At 55.0% G+C, this 14,266-nt stretch overlaps 1 protein-coding gene across 1 annotated transcript in view; it reads left to right on the forward strand.

Moving 5' to 3' along the window:
• Positions 1–106: 106 nt before the first annotated feature.
• The window catches only part of CAMK2A (calcium/calmodulin dependent protein kinase II alpha), a gene marked incomplete at its 5' end in the record, with an annotated part of 60,445 nt that continues 46,285 nt past the window's right edge, over positions 107–14,266 (forward strand). The window contains one exon of the mRNA XM_080804501.1: positions 107–168. Within this exon, the coding sequence (XP_080660627.1) occupies positions 107–168 (62 nt within the window). The remainder of the gene's footprint in view (positions 169–14,266) is intronic.

The following is a 14,266-nucleotide window of genomic DNA, read 5'->3' on the forward strand; positions in this document are numbered from 1 at the left end:
CTCGGCAGCACAGGCAGGCGAGTGGCCCTTAGTTCCAGGAGCAGAGCAGCAGAGCCCCAGTCCTGGTCCTCCAGCCCCAAGCCTCGCCTGCCCGCCCAGCTCCAGGATGGCCACCATCACCTGCACCCGCTTCACGGAAGAGTATCAGCTCTTCGAGGAACTGGGAAAGTGAGTTGCACCTCAGAGAGTTCTGGGGGGTGCAGGGGGTCAGTGTCACGGGCTGGGAGTGTGCACTTGCATGCTTCCTGTGCACGGAGGAAGTCTGCATGTTTGAGGGGGCACTTGCCTAGAGCTGGGTGTAGGCATGTTCATGGGTGCAAAGAGGTGCCAAGGCCAGCCAGCTGAGTATGTGTGTAGGGGTGAAGGGCTAGCAGTGCATGCCAGTATGCACGCATGCACACACACATACACACACAGACACATGCACCCGAGTGCACACTACTGGGCACACACAGATTTCTAGACACTCAGGGTTAAAAAGGGATCTTTCCAGGCAGCTAAGTCCGGGGCCAGAACCCCCTGCTGACTTTCTCTGGAGGTGTTCATCTGGCCTCAACTTGGACACCTCTGATGGGAGAGAGTTCGCCATCTCCCAGGTAGACCCTCCTGACTTTAGGCACCACCAGCAACTGTGCAGAGTGGCCAACTTCTCTGTGAAAGCACATCCCCTCCCTCCCTCCCTCCTCCCAGCTCCTCTTAGAGGGAGAGCATCAGTATAGCAGGGGTGAATAACTAAGGGCCTGTGGGGCTCCCAGGGTGTGGAGAGGCAGGGAGGGGCACTCGGGCAAGTTGGGGGGAGCACTACCATTTCAGGGGCTAGTGGTATACCAGCTCTGTTTCCTTGGCAGAGTTGTCTGGCCCCAGAGCTCATTTTATGCCCCCTGATGACTGGTATGGAGAGAAGGGTGGGAGGATGGGGGAGAGGAGAGCCTCTTGGGGTCGTGGAGTGTCAGGAAAGCATTCTGGACTCTCCCAGCTTGGTCCAGGGAGGCCCCAGGGATGGCTCAGGGGAGGGGTACAGTTCGGAGGCAGAGTTCGCCCCTTGGGCAAAGCAGCTCCCCTGCCCGGGGTGGTCTTTGCCAGGGCAGCAGGAGCGCCGGGGAAAGGGGCGCCGGGAGCAAATCTGTGCCAGTGTGCAGTCCAGAAGGGCACATACAGGGTGCCTTTTGATATGTGCTGTGTTAAGGACTGAGTCTGGGGTACACTTATGTGCTCCAAGAGAGTATGCAAATGTTCACACGGGTGCATCAGCAGGAGGTGCTGTCATGAGCCACATGTGGAAGGCCTGCAACCATGATGGCGTGAAAGGGGCCCATGGGGTACCGTGGGCCGGTTTGCACTGGGGTGCGGGCATGAATGTGCGTCACTGTGTGTGCACACGTATGGCAGGTCAGAGCTGTGTTCACGTCAGCCGGAGACGTGTTTGAGGTCTGGGTCTGTGCAAATATGTGTCTGTGTAAGGATGTGTGTGTGGGACTTGGGCATAGTGGTATCCCTTTGAGGTCCGGACATGCACATTTGTGTGGGGATGGGGGGGCATACACACGGGAAGGTTTATATGCATGCGTGTGAGGCCTGGGCCAAAGGCTCGGGTGGGAGTGTGGGTGTTGAAGGCATGTGTGAGCTCATGCTGGTGTCTGCATATGTGTGGGAGGTGGGCCTGTGGCTGTGTACAAGTAGGCTGCCTGCACACACACACACACACACACACACATACACACACACACTCACACTCACATACCAGGCTATCTTGGCACTCCCAGGTACACACCAGGTCCCTTGTACAGGTACACACCCACGTGCAGACGTGTAGTCACTCTTGCCTGCAGACTCACTGTGCTTCTGAGTATGTTTCTGTGCTGGGGGCAGGGGCGGGCAGTAGGCATGAGATTCTCTGGAGGACTGATATTGTCTGCTGTAGGGCGCAGGGCCCCTGCCTGGTGGGGTTCCCGCGCCCCCCGAAATGCCGGGGTTCCCGCATTAGCTGGGAGCTGCCTTTCAGGGGATGACCGAGGCTCGGTGCTGGGAGGGCTGCGTCACAGAGTGCAGGGAAATGGAGTTGAGATGTGACTCAGGCCCTTCAAGTGAAAATAAAAGTGATGTTTTGCCCCAAGAGGAGATGGATATCATGAAGACCGGATGCTTGGTGGGGGGGGGGGGAGAGGGGGCAACTTGGTGCAGAGAGCCTTCGCGAGTCTTCTTGATCCCACTGCCTGCCTTGACTGGGGCAGGGGCAGAATTCCAGAGGACGGGGAGTCCTGGTGTGGCCATGGCAGGCAAAGTGAGGGTGGCAGGTACGGCCAGTCCGTGTGGGATCGATTTCAGACCTCTTCCTTTTGGAACCATAAGGGCTCCTAACCTTTTTTAGGTCGTGTATTCCTCCAGGAATCTGATGAAAGTCCAAGTCTACATTCTCCGGAGAAACGCACAGATCTACGAAATGTTGCGGGCAATGTCAGGAGCTTGCAGGACCTTAGGAAGGCTGGGGATGGGCCTGGGCTGAAGGATGCTTGTACCAGGAGGGAGTGAGGCTCCCCGCCTCTGATGCAGGGGTTAAAAAGGCCAGGGTACCTCAGGGAGCAGCTGGGACTCGTGCTCTGCATGCCAGGCACCCAGTGGGGTGGGTAGGGGCAGTGCCCAGCCCATGGCCCAGGCCCTGGAGCTCATCGCCCATAGCTCTGTGACACTGGCCACATGACGCACCCCTCTCCCCCTGTGGTCTGGAGATAAAAGCAGTTGCTGTGAGGATGCAGTAAGATGGCACGCGTGAAGACCTAGTGACAGCCTGGCACACAGTGAGCCTTCAGCAGGGACCACTGTCGGGATCACTGTTGTTCAAGGCGAGGCAGGCTGAAGCCCAAGGCTGGGGCCTGCCACAGGTTTACCTTTTGTCTGGACTTGGCCCAGCTTGGGGGAAGGGCCTGACCCAGCTCCCCTTCTGCGGGGAGAAGCCAGGAAGATGTCTGCAGGGCCCAGCCTTCCACTGTGGACCCACAGTCCTTGCCGGCTGGGACACTGTGGTCACCACCCAGAAGCTGAGCCCCTATTCCAGGAGCCCACTCCAGATCACCGGCAGGGTGACTTGCCAAGGCAGCTGGCACGGTCCTGCAAGGGAGCAGGGGAGGCACTGGACGTCCTTCTGCAGGGCCCTGGGCTGCCCGGCTGGAGAGGAGGGCACGTACCTCGAGGGCTTCCTGGCATCCCACTCTGAGCCCTGGCTTGTGACTGCAGGCCTTCTAGGAGCCCAAGGTAGGGCTGGCTATGGATGCAAGAACAGCTGCTGCTCTCCCACCTGGTGGGCAGCCAGCTGGGTGGGGAGTGGTCCTGAGTCGCCAGGGCCCTCGGCAGTGGCTTCTGAGGCCCTTCCGTGCTCCTGGACAAAGGTCCCACTCTGCATAGGGTGAACATAAGTAGGATCTTGATTCCAGGTCTCCTAGAAGGTTAAGGTGGAATCCAGAGACTGGTTCACTCACTCCTCCCTGACCCCCACCCTTCTTCCTCCCAGGAGATGCAAGAAATTAAAGCCCATAGGAGCATGGGAGCTTGTTGGGAGGCCGGCTGTGGTAATGGCAGCTTCGTGATCAGAGCGGGTCTGGGCAGCCAAGCCAGAGCTCCGGGCAGAACCCAGGATGTGGGGGGAAGGGGTCTGGTTCTAGGAGGCAGAGAAGGAGGATGCCTCCTCCAGCCTTTGACATTCTCTGGGCTTTGGATCCCGCTTCCAGGAGAGGTGAGGGAGGCAGAGAATTGCTCTGTAGCCTGTGTAATCACTGAGTGGTCCAGAAGGAGGTTTTACTTGAGAGAGGGAGAGCGAGGGAGGGAGACCAGAGAGAGGGCAGCCCGCTCTTCCTCTAGAAACTGGGATATGAAATCGACTGGAGGGCAGTGTTGGGCTGGGGGAAGGGCAAGCCAGGTGGGCAGAGGGACGGGCGAGAGCTGGTTCTGGAGCTTTCTGCCCCTTCTACCCGCATGGTGTGTGTCAGGAACTGGGCCTGCGCTGGGGGACCTGGGGCCCAGAGGCTGCTCCCGACACCTCATGAGGTACCAGGAACCTGGATGCTGCGGTTCCCTCACAGGAGACAAACTCTAACATCCGCCAAGCGTGTTCAGCAATCCCTCCTTCCCTGGCTGAGCTGTCAGGAGGCTCCGTAGGGTAATGCTGGGGAGAGAGAACCCCCGAAGATGGGGGTGTGCTTTCATTTTGCTTCTAATAGCCTCTCACATTCACAGAGCTCTGGGGCCAGTGAGGCAGCTCTCCATCCATTAGCTCTGAGGGAGGCAGAGGGCTTAGGCACCATCAGACAGAGGAACAGACTGAGGCTTGAGGAGGGGGAGGCCCAGCGTGCAAGCGTCCGGCGTGTGGTGGCGCAGTTCATGAGAGGGACCCCTCTTGCTGCTGTGTCCAAGGAACGCTACTAGGGCAGAGGGGCCAACGACTTCTGGGCAAGAGAATTCTGAGCTGAGGCTTATTTTCCAGTCATGACTCTGCCTCGGAGTTACTGGACCACCCCGTGTGGATCCCCTGTCCTTTGTGAACCTCAGCTTTACCATCTGTGAAATGGGGATCAGAATAACTCTGCAGATGTTGAAATGCCCCCAGTAGAGGTGCTACCCTCTTTAGCTTCCCTCTGTGGAAGGCACACTTGGGAAATTTCCGACTCCCAGAACGTCAAACTGGGAGGACCCATACGCTGTCTATTTATAGCCTAGATGGTGGAATCAACACCCAGAGAGAAATAGCCCCAGGCCGTAGGAAGAGGTTGTGCTAAAGTCAAAGTAGGGGACCAGATCCTGTGCAGGGGACGAAGACCAAGGATGGGATGCTGGGTTAGGGGTGGGGGGTAGGGAGGTCCTCAAGGTGGGGGGTGCAGGAACAGGGAAGGGGACAGACTTTCCTTCCTCCCCCTCCAAGCCACCCGAGCGACAGGCACGCACGCACATGTTCTGGTGCGTGCCGCAGCCCTCCGCCCCCGCACAGCCGCCCCCACACAGCCCGAGACACACTGACACTCCGCCGAGCCTCCCTCCTGCCCGCCCGCCTCCCCACACAAGCACACAGTGACACCGCTGCCAGCACCCCTGCAGTCTGGGACCCCGGCCTTCCCCGAGTGGGGAGGGCGAGCCTTGGAGCCCAAAGCCTGCCTCCTGTTGCGCATGCGCGCAGGTTCCGACAGAGAGTCCGGCACGAGTGTCCCTCCCAGCACAGGGAGAGCAAGACGATGCTGGCTGGGCTTCTGAGTGTCCCTCAGAGTGGGACCAGCACAGGACCTGCTCCCCGACCCTGCCCTCCCCCATTTATTTGTACGCCTCTCCCCGTGGCAGAGTCCACCTTCTCCTGCACGCAGGCTACCCGTGTTGCTTTCTCTTTGGAGCTTCTCTGGGGCACAGTAGGAAGCCTGCCCCTTCCCCGCCCCAGGCCACGCCAGTGCAGCCCCCAGGGTAGGTCCCCACCAGCTGAGGCCTAGCCCAGGCCTTCCAGGGTATTACTGCATCCAAGATGTCTGTGCTGGAGAAAGTAGAGGGCCTTGGGGATCACATAAAAGGAGGAACATGTCTGTGCCTCTTGGATCCATGCAACAAGTGTTTCCTGAGCACACGCTCTGTTCCCAGCTCTGGGTGGAGCCCAGGACGTCCCACAGGCAAGGCTGATGCAGTCCCTGCCCCTTGGGGGCTCACAGCCTAGTGGGAAGTGGGCATGAGCTGAGAGGAAAGGTCGGATGCTTAACTGACTACGTCACCCAGGCGCCCCCAGAAGTTATTACTTAAATGCAACTAGGTAAGGACTACAAGCACAAACACGGAGCTATGAGATGCACAGACCACAACTAGTTGGGATGAGGAAGGTATCAGGGAAGGCTCCCCCAAGGAGGTGACGTTGGGGAGCTAGAGGTTGAATCAGAGTTAGTCAGAAGGAAGAAGATGGAAGAGTGTGCCTCAGAGTGGGAACAGCACAGGCTGAGGTGTGTACTTAGCCCCAGGGAGGTTGGGGATCCTACTCTTCTTAGGCCTGCTCAATCTGCCCCCCAACTTTTGGATGCTTAGGGCCCAGAGCGAATTGTAAAAGCCTTTCCTAGATGATCTTGAAGAGGGAGCCAGGCAGGGTGGGGCAGTTCTGGAAGCCAAGCCAAGTGAGGGAAAGCTGAGGAGCCGGAGGACTTGAGCAGGAAGAAAGGGCCCCTCTGAGTGGGCCTGAGGGGGCATGTCCTCTCCTCTCCTCTCCTCCTCCCTCACCCCTCCCCTCCCCTCTCAGCTGGTATCCTCTCCTGAGCAGAGCCAAAGTGGAGAGGAACACAGAGGTGGAGCTCAGCTCAGCATAGGCAGGACTTCCGAATTATGAGAACTGCTCGTCTCCCACCGCCACCCCCCACTCCAGGCCCCCAGATGGACTCGGCCTCAGGAGGTAGGGAGCACTGTGGCCCCAGACAGGCACACACTCACAGCCCTCCCTCACCCTTTGCCTCCATCTTCCTCCTGCCTTCGCTGGTGAGATGCCACAAGCACGAAGTGGGAGATGGTTTAGGGGCCAGAATATCCTCAGGCTCACCCGGAATGAGGAGTGCTCCTTTGTCTTACGGATCGAGAACTCAGGCCCAGAGAGGGCCAGGGTCCTGCACAAAGTCACACAAGCCAATGACACACAAAAGTAGGGCACTCCAGCCTCTTTCCAGTCTGGTGCTTGGCCCCCTTATCCCTTGGAGCCTGTCTCTCTGAACCTCTGGAAGCCTTCAGGGTGTGCAGGTGGATGTAGCCTGGGGAGAAAGCAGACCTTCCGGATCGCCCCCTGCTCTGTCTGCTCTGGTCCTATCTCCAAGGTCTGCGAATATTTTTCAAGTTCCCTTTTTGTAACCCATTCAAGAAAACCCATGCACAGCCAAAACAAGAAATATGTTGGGACTTCTGTTGGTTCAATGTTCCCCGCAGCAAACAGAATCTTCCGGTTCCCAGGCCTTCTGTGTCCCCCACGAGACTTCTGCTGGGTTGGCATGGGGCAGGTCTGTGGGGTAGGGGACAGCTCAAAGACACTGAGTCCCTGCCGCATCTTCTGGAGCCTGGCCGTGGGTGGCTGCAGCCTGGGATGGGAGGAGGGAGATGTGTGGCTTCAGTAATAAGGTCCTAGAATTTTCTGGCTGTAAAATGCTGTCTTTTGTGGAGTTCTGGGCAGAACTGCTGTGGTGAACTGGGGAGGAGAGAGAGAAAAACCAAACAAATGAGGTCTCCAGCCCCCACAGGCCCTCTCTCCTCTGATCTATTTGCCATTTGGGGACCTGCATAGCTGTGTTTTGTTTGTTATTTTAAAAGGGCATCACCGCTTGAAAAGAAATAACTAAGGGAGAGTGGGTTTAAAGTTGACCCACAGCTGATTTCACAGATAGGCAAACTGAGGCCCAAAAAGGTGAAGGTATTTGCTTAAAGCTCTCAAAGGTAGGTGTTGTGGAAACAGAGTATCCCTTCTGTTTCTCAGCAAACCTGACCCCAGCTTTTTAACTTTTCGGGAAATCTAGGACCCCTCAGAGAATCTCATCTGACCCACAGGCACTTTTCCTAGAAAAATGCACACTCATGACAACCTACAGAATGTGTGTATTATTTCCCGCAGATCCCTCTGCCCTAAAGCCCACAGACCCCAGGTGAGGACCCCCTCTGATCTGAGAGGATGGGGTATTGGAGAGAGCAATGGACGATGAGTCGGGAGTCCTGGGTACAAGGTCTTGGCCTCAGTTTCCTCATCCGTGAAATGGGGAAAGGGTGGACCTCAATGGGGAGATATCACTGGGCACACCAGCTCCTCCTGCAGCCACATGTAGCCCACATCCTGGCCCCTCGGTGGAGCTGCTCTGGTGGCCGGCCCCAGCTCTGTCCCTTCCCCCAACAGTTTGCCTCCGTCTGCTCTGGCTTCCACACCCCTAGGCCTTGCTCTCTGCTGAGTGATCAGATCAGCTAACCTGGGCTGTGAGTTGCTGACCACCAAGGGGTTCAGGATACTAATCCTCTCACAGATAACAGGTCTGCCTGCATTTAACTGGGAACTTTCTGGAATCACCCCAGCTCATCTCAGAGAGGTAGAATGCTTAGGTGTCTTAACTGAGAGTGGGGAGACTTTCCTGGGGAGACCAGATTTTGGTTATGAGCTGCCTGTCACGTAGCATCCAGGCAAGATGATGAGTGGCTAGAAACTCTGGACTGGAATTCTGGAAAGAGACACAGGTTTCAATTTTGTATGGCAGTCAGTGGCTTTTGCCATTTGCAGGGGTGGTGGGGTCACAGAAAGCTTTGTGAAGCTGATGAACAGAATAATGCACAGACACAGAACCATTTTATTGACAATTTAAGTGTGTTCATGACCACCCAAGGCCTCCCCAGGGATTCCCAGCTAAAGCCCAGGTGGAGGAGATGGAGGGAAGTGATAAGAGGGCAGAGGAGAGAGAACAGAGGGTAGTGATTTGGGGGGAGAAGAGGCGGGGTGCCAGAGAGAGTGCAGCCACCTAGAAACGAAAGGGAAGCTGGGCCTCCAAGCCTGAGGTCAGTGAGGCCAGATGTCGCCTGGTGTGGGGCAGACAAAGTGGATCAGGCCCACTGGGGCTGCAGGGGCCTGGGGGGGCATTGGGTGGGCGGGCCTGGCACAGCTTCCTTCCAGGGAGCCCGGGGGTGGGCACCAGATTGTGGTGGGTTCATGAAGTGTGGGAGGTGGAAAGAGGAGGCAGCGGATGTCGGACACTTGTTCTGGAAGTTTGGCAGCAAAAAGGGAGGAAGGAAGTGGCCCAAGCTGTTGGGTCGAGAGAAAGGTTCGTGGTTTTTAATTTAAAAACTTTGGGGGAGCAGGATGATTATTTTTCCAGAATAAGGGAGACATGTGTGTGTTTGAGGAAGCAGCCAGTGAAGAGAAGACCCAATAATTATCAGGACCCCTGGCAATTCAAGGGTCCAGTGTGGAGGAGGGTTATCTCCAAAAGGCCCCCATAAACAGTCTTCTGCCTGCTGAGACCCAGGGGCCTGCGCTGGGCTCTGCACAGCTCAGAGTAAAGGTGGGGAGGTTTACTTTAGAGGAAGTTGGCAGGAAGCAGTCTTGGGTAGTAGGAATATCTTCCCATCCCTGTGTAGGAGAGACTTCTCACAAATGGCCCAGGAAGAAGTGTGGCTGAGGGTCCTCATCCCTATCTTGCAAATGGGGAAACTGAGGCCCAGAGGATAAACAAGCTGGTAGCCACGCCGGGCGAGGACCCAGCTCTTTCAACTCCCCGTCGATTGCTCCCAGGCTCACCTGGCTTCCACGTCAGCATTTGGGGCTGTTTCAGGCCGGCAAGAGTGGTGAGCCCCCTGCGGGCTGACAGCCAGCGACTCCCAGGACACCGAGCCTGCCAGGCCGCCAGAAAGCAATTTCCCAGTGTGAATCTTGCTTTTCACGGCCCATTAGCACATTCCCTATGTTCTTAGCCGTGCTGGACCCACTCTCAGAGCGCCCCCTCCATCTGTCTCTTGGAGAGCAGGGTGGGGCCTCCCTGCCTGCTTGTGTCCACACCCATGGGGCAGGGTGCTCTACCCTGGGGAGCAGCCCCTTCCCCTCCTCACCGTGGCCCCCACAACCTCCTCTCCTGGCTTTCCTCTTCCCCGAGCTTGGCAAACAAGGTCCATTTTGTTTCTGATGATGCCAGCTGTTCTCATCACTTCGTAGATAATGATGCCTATAAAAGGCGTTTCTTGGGCATTTACTAGACTCCAGGGGCTGTGCTAAACCCATCGCATACCTTATTGTATCTCACTGAATCCTTGGAACAACTGCACAGGACCGGTACTGTTCTCATGTACATTTCACAGGAGGAGGAAACAGACTTACGGAGGTTAACTAGCTTGCAGGTAAGTGGCTACCCCGTGATTTGAACTCTGGTTGGCCCAGCTCAGGAATCCCTGTTCTTATCCCCATAGAACTTCCCTCTCCAATATGGTAGTCACTAGCCACATACATCTGCTCAAATGAAATAAAATTAAAAATTCAGTTCTTCAGTCCTACTAGCCAGCTTTCAAGTTCTCTATAACCATATGAAGCTAGCGGCTGTCACATTGGACAACACGGAATATTTTCACCATCACGGGATATTCTGGTAGAGAATATTACAGATGGAAAGGGCTCTGTACTATTTAGCCTCATTCCCACCCAAACCCCCATGTGGCAGATGAAAGAAAGTGAGGCCCATGTTGGGGCAGGCCCCTGCCCAGGACCTCCCAGTGGGGCTGAGAGCTGAGATTCTGTCCCTCCTGTGTCTGTCTGTCTCACACACATGCCTCCCCGCCCACGTTCTGTGCTTGCTGATGTGGATGTATATTTCATACCCAGGGTGAGACATGTGCACCTTGTCACACCCAGAGCCCCGTGGAATCTCACACACAGGGCATTGCCCAGGCTGGCCGCCCACAGCTGTGGGCAGACAGGCCCCCTTGACCCCTTGTCACCCAGGAACACCTTCACAGACCCTCCCGGGACCGTCTGTGGACACTTACACTGGGTTCTCACACGCAGGCCTCATCCCTTCCTCTCAGGACCCCTGGTCACTGCCTTCCACCCTGAGCTCCCCACCTTGGCCTCCTCCCCTCCCTGCCCTGCGCCGTTTCCAAGCTCCTGCCCCACCCCCTGCTGCCCACCTGCTCGGCTCAGGGCCTCAGGGCCGTGGGAGGACTGGGCTGGCTTTTTTGTTGTTTGCCAAGGCTGCTGGGCTGTGGCCACTTGCTGCTCATGCAGGACAGGAATGCAGAAATAGGCCTTTTTAAAGCAAAAGATACCAGAGAGGAGGTTAGTCTCATTTCTGCTGCAGATTCTCCTCTGCCCCTTGTCTCCTGGACCCCCAGCACCGTGGTGAGCAGGGTGGATGGAGATCCGAGGCTACATAGGTCGGGGTGAGGTGTCTAGTTCAATATCATGTTGAGGATAAGTCTGGGCTCACAGCTTTGTGAGCCCAGAGCCCCTGCTCTAGAGGGTCACACTTTCCTGCCTTTGGTGGAGTCAGAAGAGCAAGTGCAGGTGACCTGGATCCTCTTCACAGATGCACTAGGAATATGCCTGTTCACTCGAGGCCTCAGTTTCCCCATCTGTTAAATGGGGATCCTAATGCCAACTCCGAAGTTCTGCTATGGTCAAGAAGGAGCTTAGCGGTGCACGTGCATTTAAAAGGAAGATACCGTCTGGGTGTGTGAGAGGCTGGTACCCTCTGCATCAGTAACTCTGAACTGGTTTTGATAAGCTCCTCCCTCTGAACAGCTGCTAAAAGCTATGCATCCTTGCCCCAGAAAAAAATGCACATACCTATTCTCAGAGGCACAGGATGTCCTTCTGTGGGTACACGGGCCCTGTGGCTGCCCTCCCCTAGTCAATTCCCCTAACTAGAACCTAGTTAGGACCCCCAGTTAGGGGTGGCTGGGTGGCTCCGTTGGTTAAGCAGCTGCCTTCCGCTCAGGTCATGATCTTGGGGTCCTAGGATCAAATCCCACGCCAGGCTCCCTACTTAGAGTCTGCTTCTCCCTCTTCCTCTGTGCTCTCTCTCTCTTGCTGTCTCTCAAGAAAATAAATAAAATCTTAAAAAAAAAAAAAAGGACCCCTAGTTAGAAGCTGGGATTTACACGAAAGCTTGGCACTGTGTTCCGAGAAGGAAGTTTAGCAAATGTACCTTCTCTTGTCTTACAGATGAGGCTCTTAGGTCCTCAGCTCCTAGGGCAGAGCCTAGGTTCATGGGGCTGCCAAGCTCCCCTGCAGAGAATTATATGTGACAGTCCCTATCAGTGCCGGCATCAGAGCCTCTAGCAGGACACCCTCAGAGGGCAGGCAGGAGACAGTCCCCTGGACCGCATGTTAACGCATGTTAAATGAAAATACAGATCCCTTGTGCCCCCACCTAGAAGCTCTGGTTTGGTTAAGTCTGGATAGGGTCTTGGTATATGTGTTTTTAAAATATCCCCAGGGGATTCCAAAGCAGCCAGTTTGATAAGCATGGATCTAAGGTCTATGCTTGGAACGGAATTTTTCACTTCGTTTTTAACTTTTCACTTAGAATTTGTTTCTTTAGTGGAGAAATTATATCCATCCCTCCTTCCTTGCCTTCCTCCCCCTACTCCTTCCCTCCATCCCTCCAGCCCACATTATTTGAAAGCTCTGGACCAAACACCGGCTAGATGCTGGTGAGTGAGGCAGGACCCAGCCCCTGCACTCAGGAGCTTATAGCCGCTCTCCGCCTGTGCCCCTGCTCTCCCTGGAGCTCTCCAACCTTTCCCAGATGAGGCCACTTTAAACACTCTCACCTGGGGCCTTTAGGGATTGTGGTCTCCAGCTGGGCAGGGACCTGAAGGTCTTTGGGTCCATCCCCCTGTCTGGGTAGGGTGGGCACCTTTGAGAGACCAGTCGTGCCCTACCTTCTTCAGATGCCTGTTCCCGTTCCTAACACCCTGACATAATGTCCACTCCCCTGCCTCGTTCAGTCTCTGTCACGGTGAATTCAATCCACTTCTTGTTTCTGCAAAGTAACATTTATGGAGGCCCCGTGTGTAGAAGACACTGGATACTAGGGCACGGGGACGTGGGAAAGAAAGTTAAAGTCCTGTCTCTCAGGAATTTACCATCAGGTGGGAGGGACAAACAGGACAAGCAACAGAGCAACTGTGAACTTGGGCTAGATGGGGAGGGACCGAGTGCTCTAGGAGCACGGATGAGGGCGTCCTTAACAGGGAGGCTTCCCTGGGAAGGAAACTCAGGTCTTGCTGCTGTCCTGGAGTGGGACGAGCAGGGGAAGAGGGGAGGGACAGCAAGGGTGCACCCCCACCCCCGGGAGGGTCCACTGTTACATGAGACGAACCACTTGCCGAGGAATTCTAGTGTAAGTGCATAGTCTAGTGTTTTCCAGTGCTTTCTTACAAGGTCACATTTCCTGGTCCCATGCTCCCTCCTGGCTCTTTCTTCCTCATCCCTCTCCAGTTTTCCATTCACTCCATTCATGAGGCTCAGACATGAAACCAGAGACGCTATGCCCAGGGTGTGTGCCCAGACGGCAGGTTTCCTGGGCTTGGACCCGCCCTTGTGCTGAGGATAGGGCATCAAAGTCTGAAGGATGTGATGAGGGGTGGCCAGATCAGGAAGCTGGGAGTGGCAGGCTCCCTTGGTGGGGGGGGGGGGTGCATAGAGTGTATGCAAATACCTGAGTTCTAGACCAGGCCCTGTCTACAGCTAGCTACACGAGCCGTCTACACTGAGCTACACTGGGGCTCTGTCTTCAGCTCCACTGCTGATGTCAGGAATCAGAACCTGCATTTTAATAAAACACCCTGGTGACTCATATACACATTAAAATTGAGGAAACCTGCCCATAGACCTGCTTCTTGCCATTAGTCTGTGGTTAGGGAACTAATGGTGGTGACAACCATCAGGGTCTGGCTGTTTAGGGGCCTCCTCTGTGACACAACAGAATTGCACTAGATGACCTTCATGGTAGGGGTATGAGGTCGTTCCTAGATGCACCACCTGATCCTCCTTACACTAGGTTTGTTTTTCCAGGCACTATGTTTACTTTTTTTTTTAAGAATAAGGGTCCAGTATTTAAAAATTGGGAAATTTCACATAAATATCCAGACTGCAGGCTTTTATCAAAATATTGAACAATTTGGGAAACTGGCCACCTTCCACATGGCAATAATCAGTGTCCCCATGCAAAGCACAGACACAGCCCTCGCTCTAAGTGTTTCCCTACCGCTGGTGATATGAGGATTACAAATCAAACCTAGTTGCCGTTTAACCCACCTGTCTCACTAGCAAAGATAAGAAAATTTGATAACACACTGGGACAAGGGTGGAGAAAAATGGTCCCCTTGCATACTGGGGAAAGTAAGTCGGTATGATCTCTAAGATGGATAATCTCCCATCATCTATCACAATCACTAATAATACCTACCCTTTGACCAAGTAATACCAGTTCTTGAAGTGGGTCCCCAGACACCTGCACATGTGGGAAACATAATTCTAAGGCACATGTAGAAGGTTAGTCATTGTAGGGCTGTTTGTAATATGCATGGAACTATGGATTGAACTAACTTAATTGCCCATTGATAGGGGACTGGCTAGATGAATTATAGGACAGCCATTTGATGAAATAATGAGGAGCTCTGTATGTTCCAATATGGAAGGAGTGTCTCCAAAATATTTCCTGAAAAAAGGAGGGTGCAGAACAGCATGCGAGATCCAAAGCCCTTTATGTGGTGGAGAGTATTTGCAAAAAGATGCTCAAGGAATGGAACACTG

The sequence above is a fragment of the Martes martes genome, assembly GCF_963455335.1.
Source record: "Martes martes genome assembly, chromosome: 5".
Lineage (NCBI taxonomy): Eukaryota > Metazoa > Chordata > Mammalia > Carnivora > Mustelidae > Martes > Martes martes.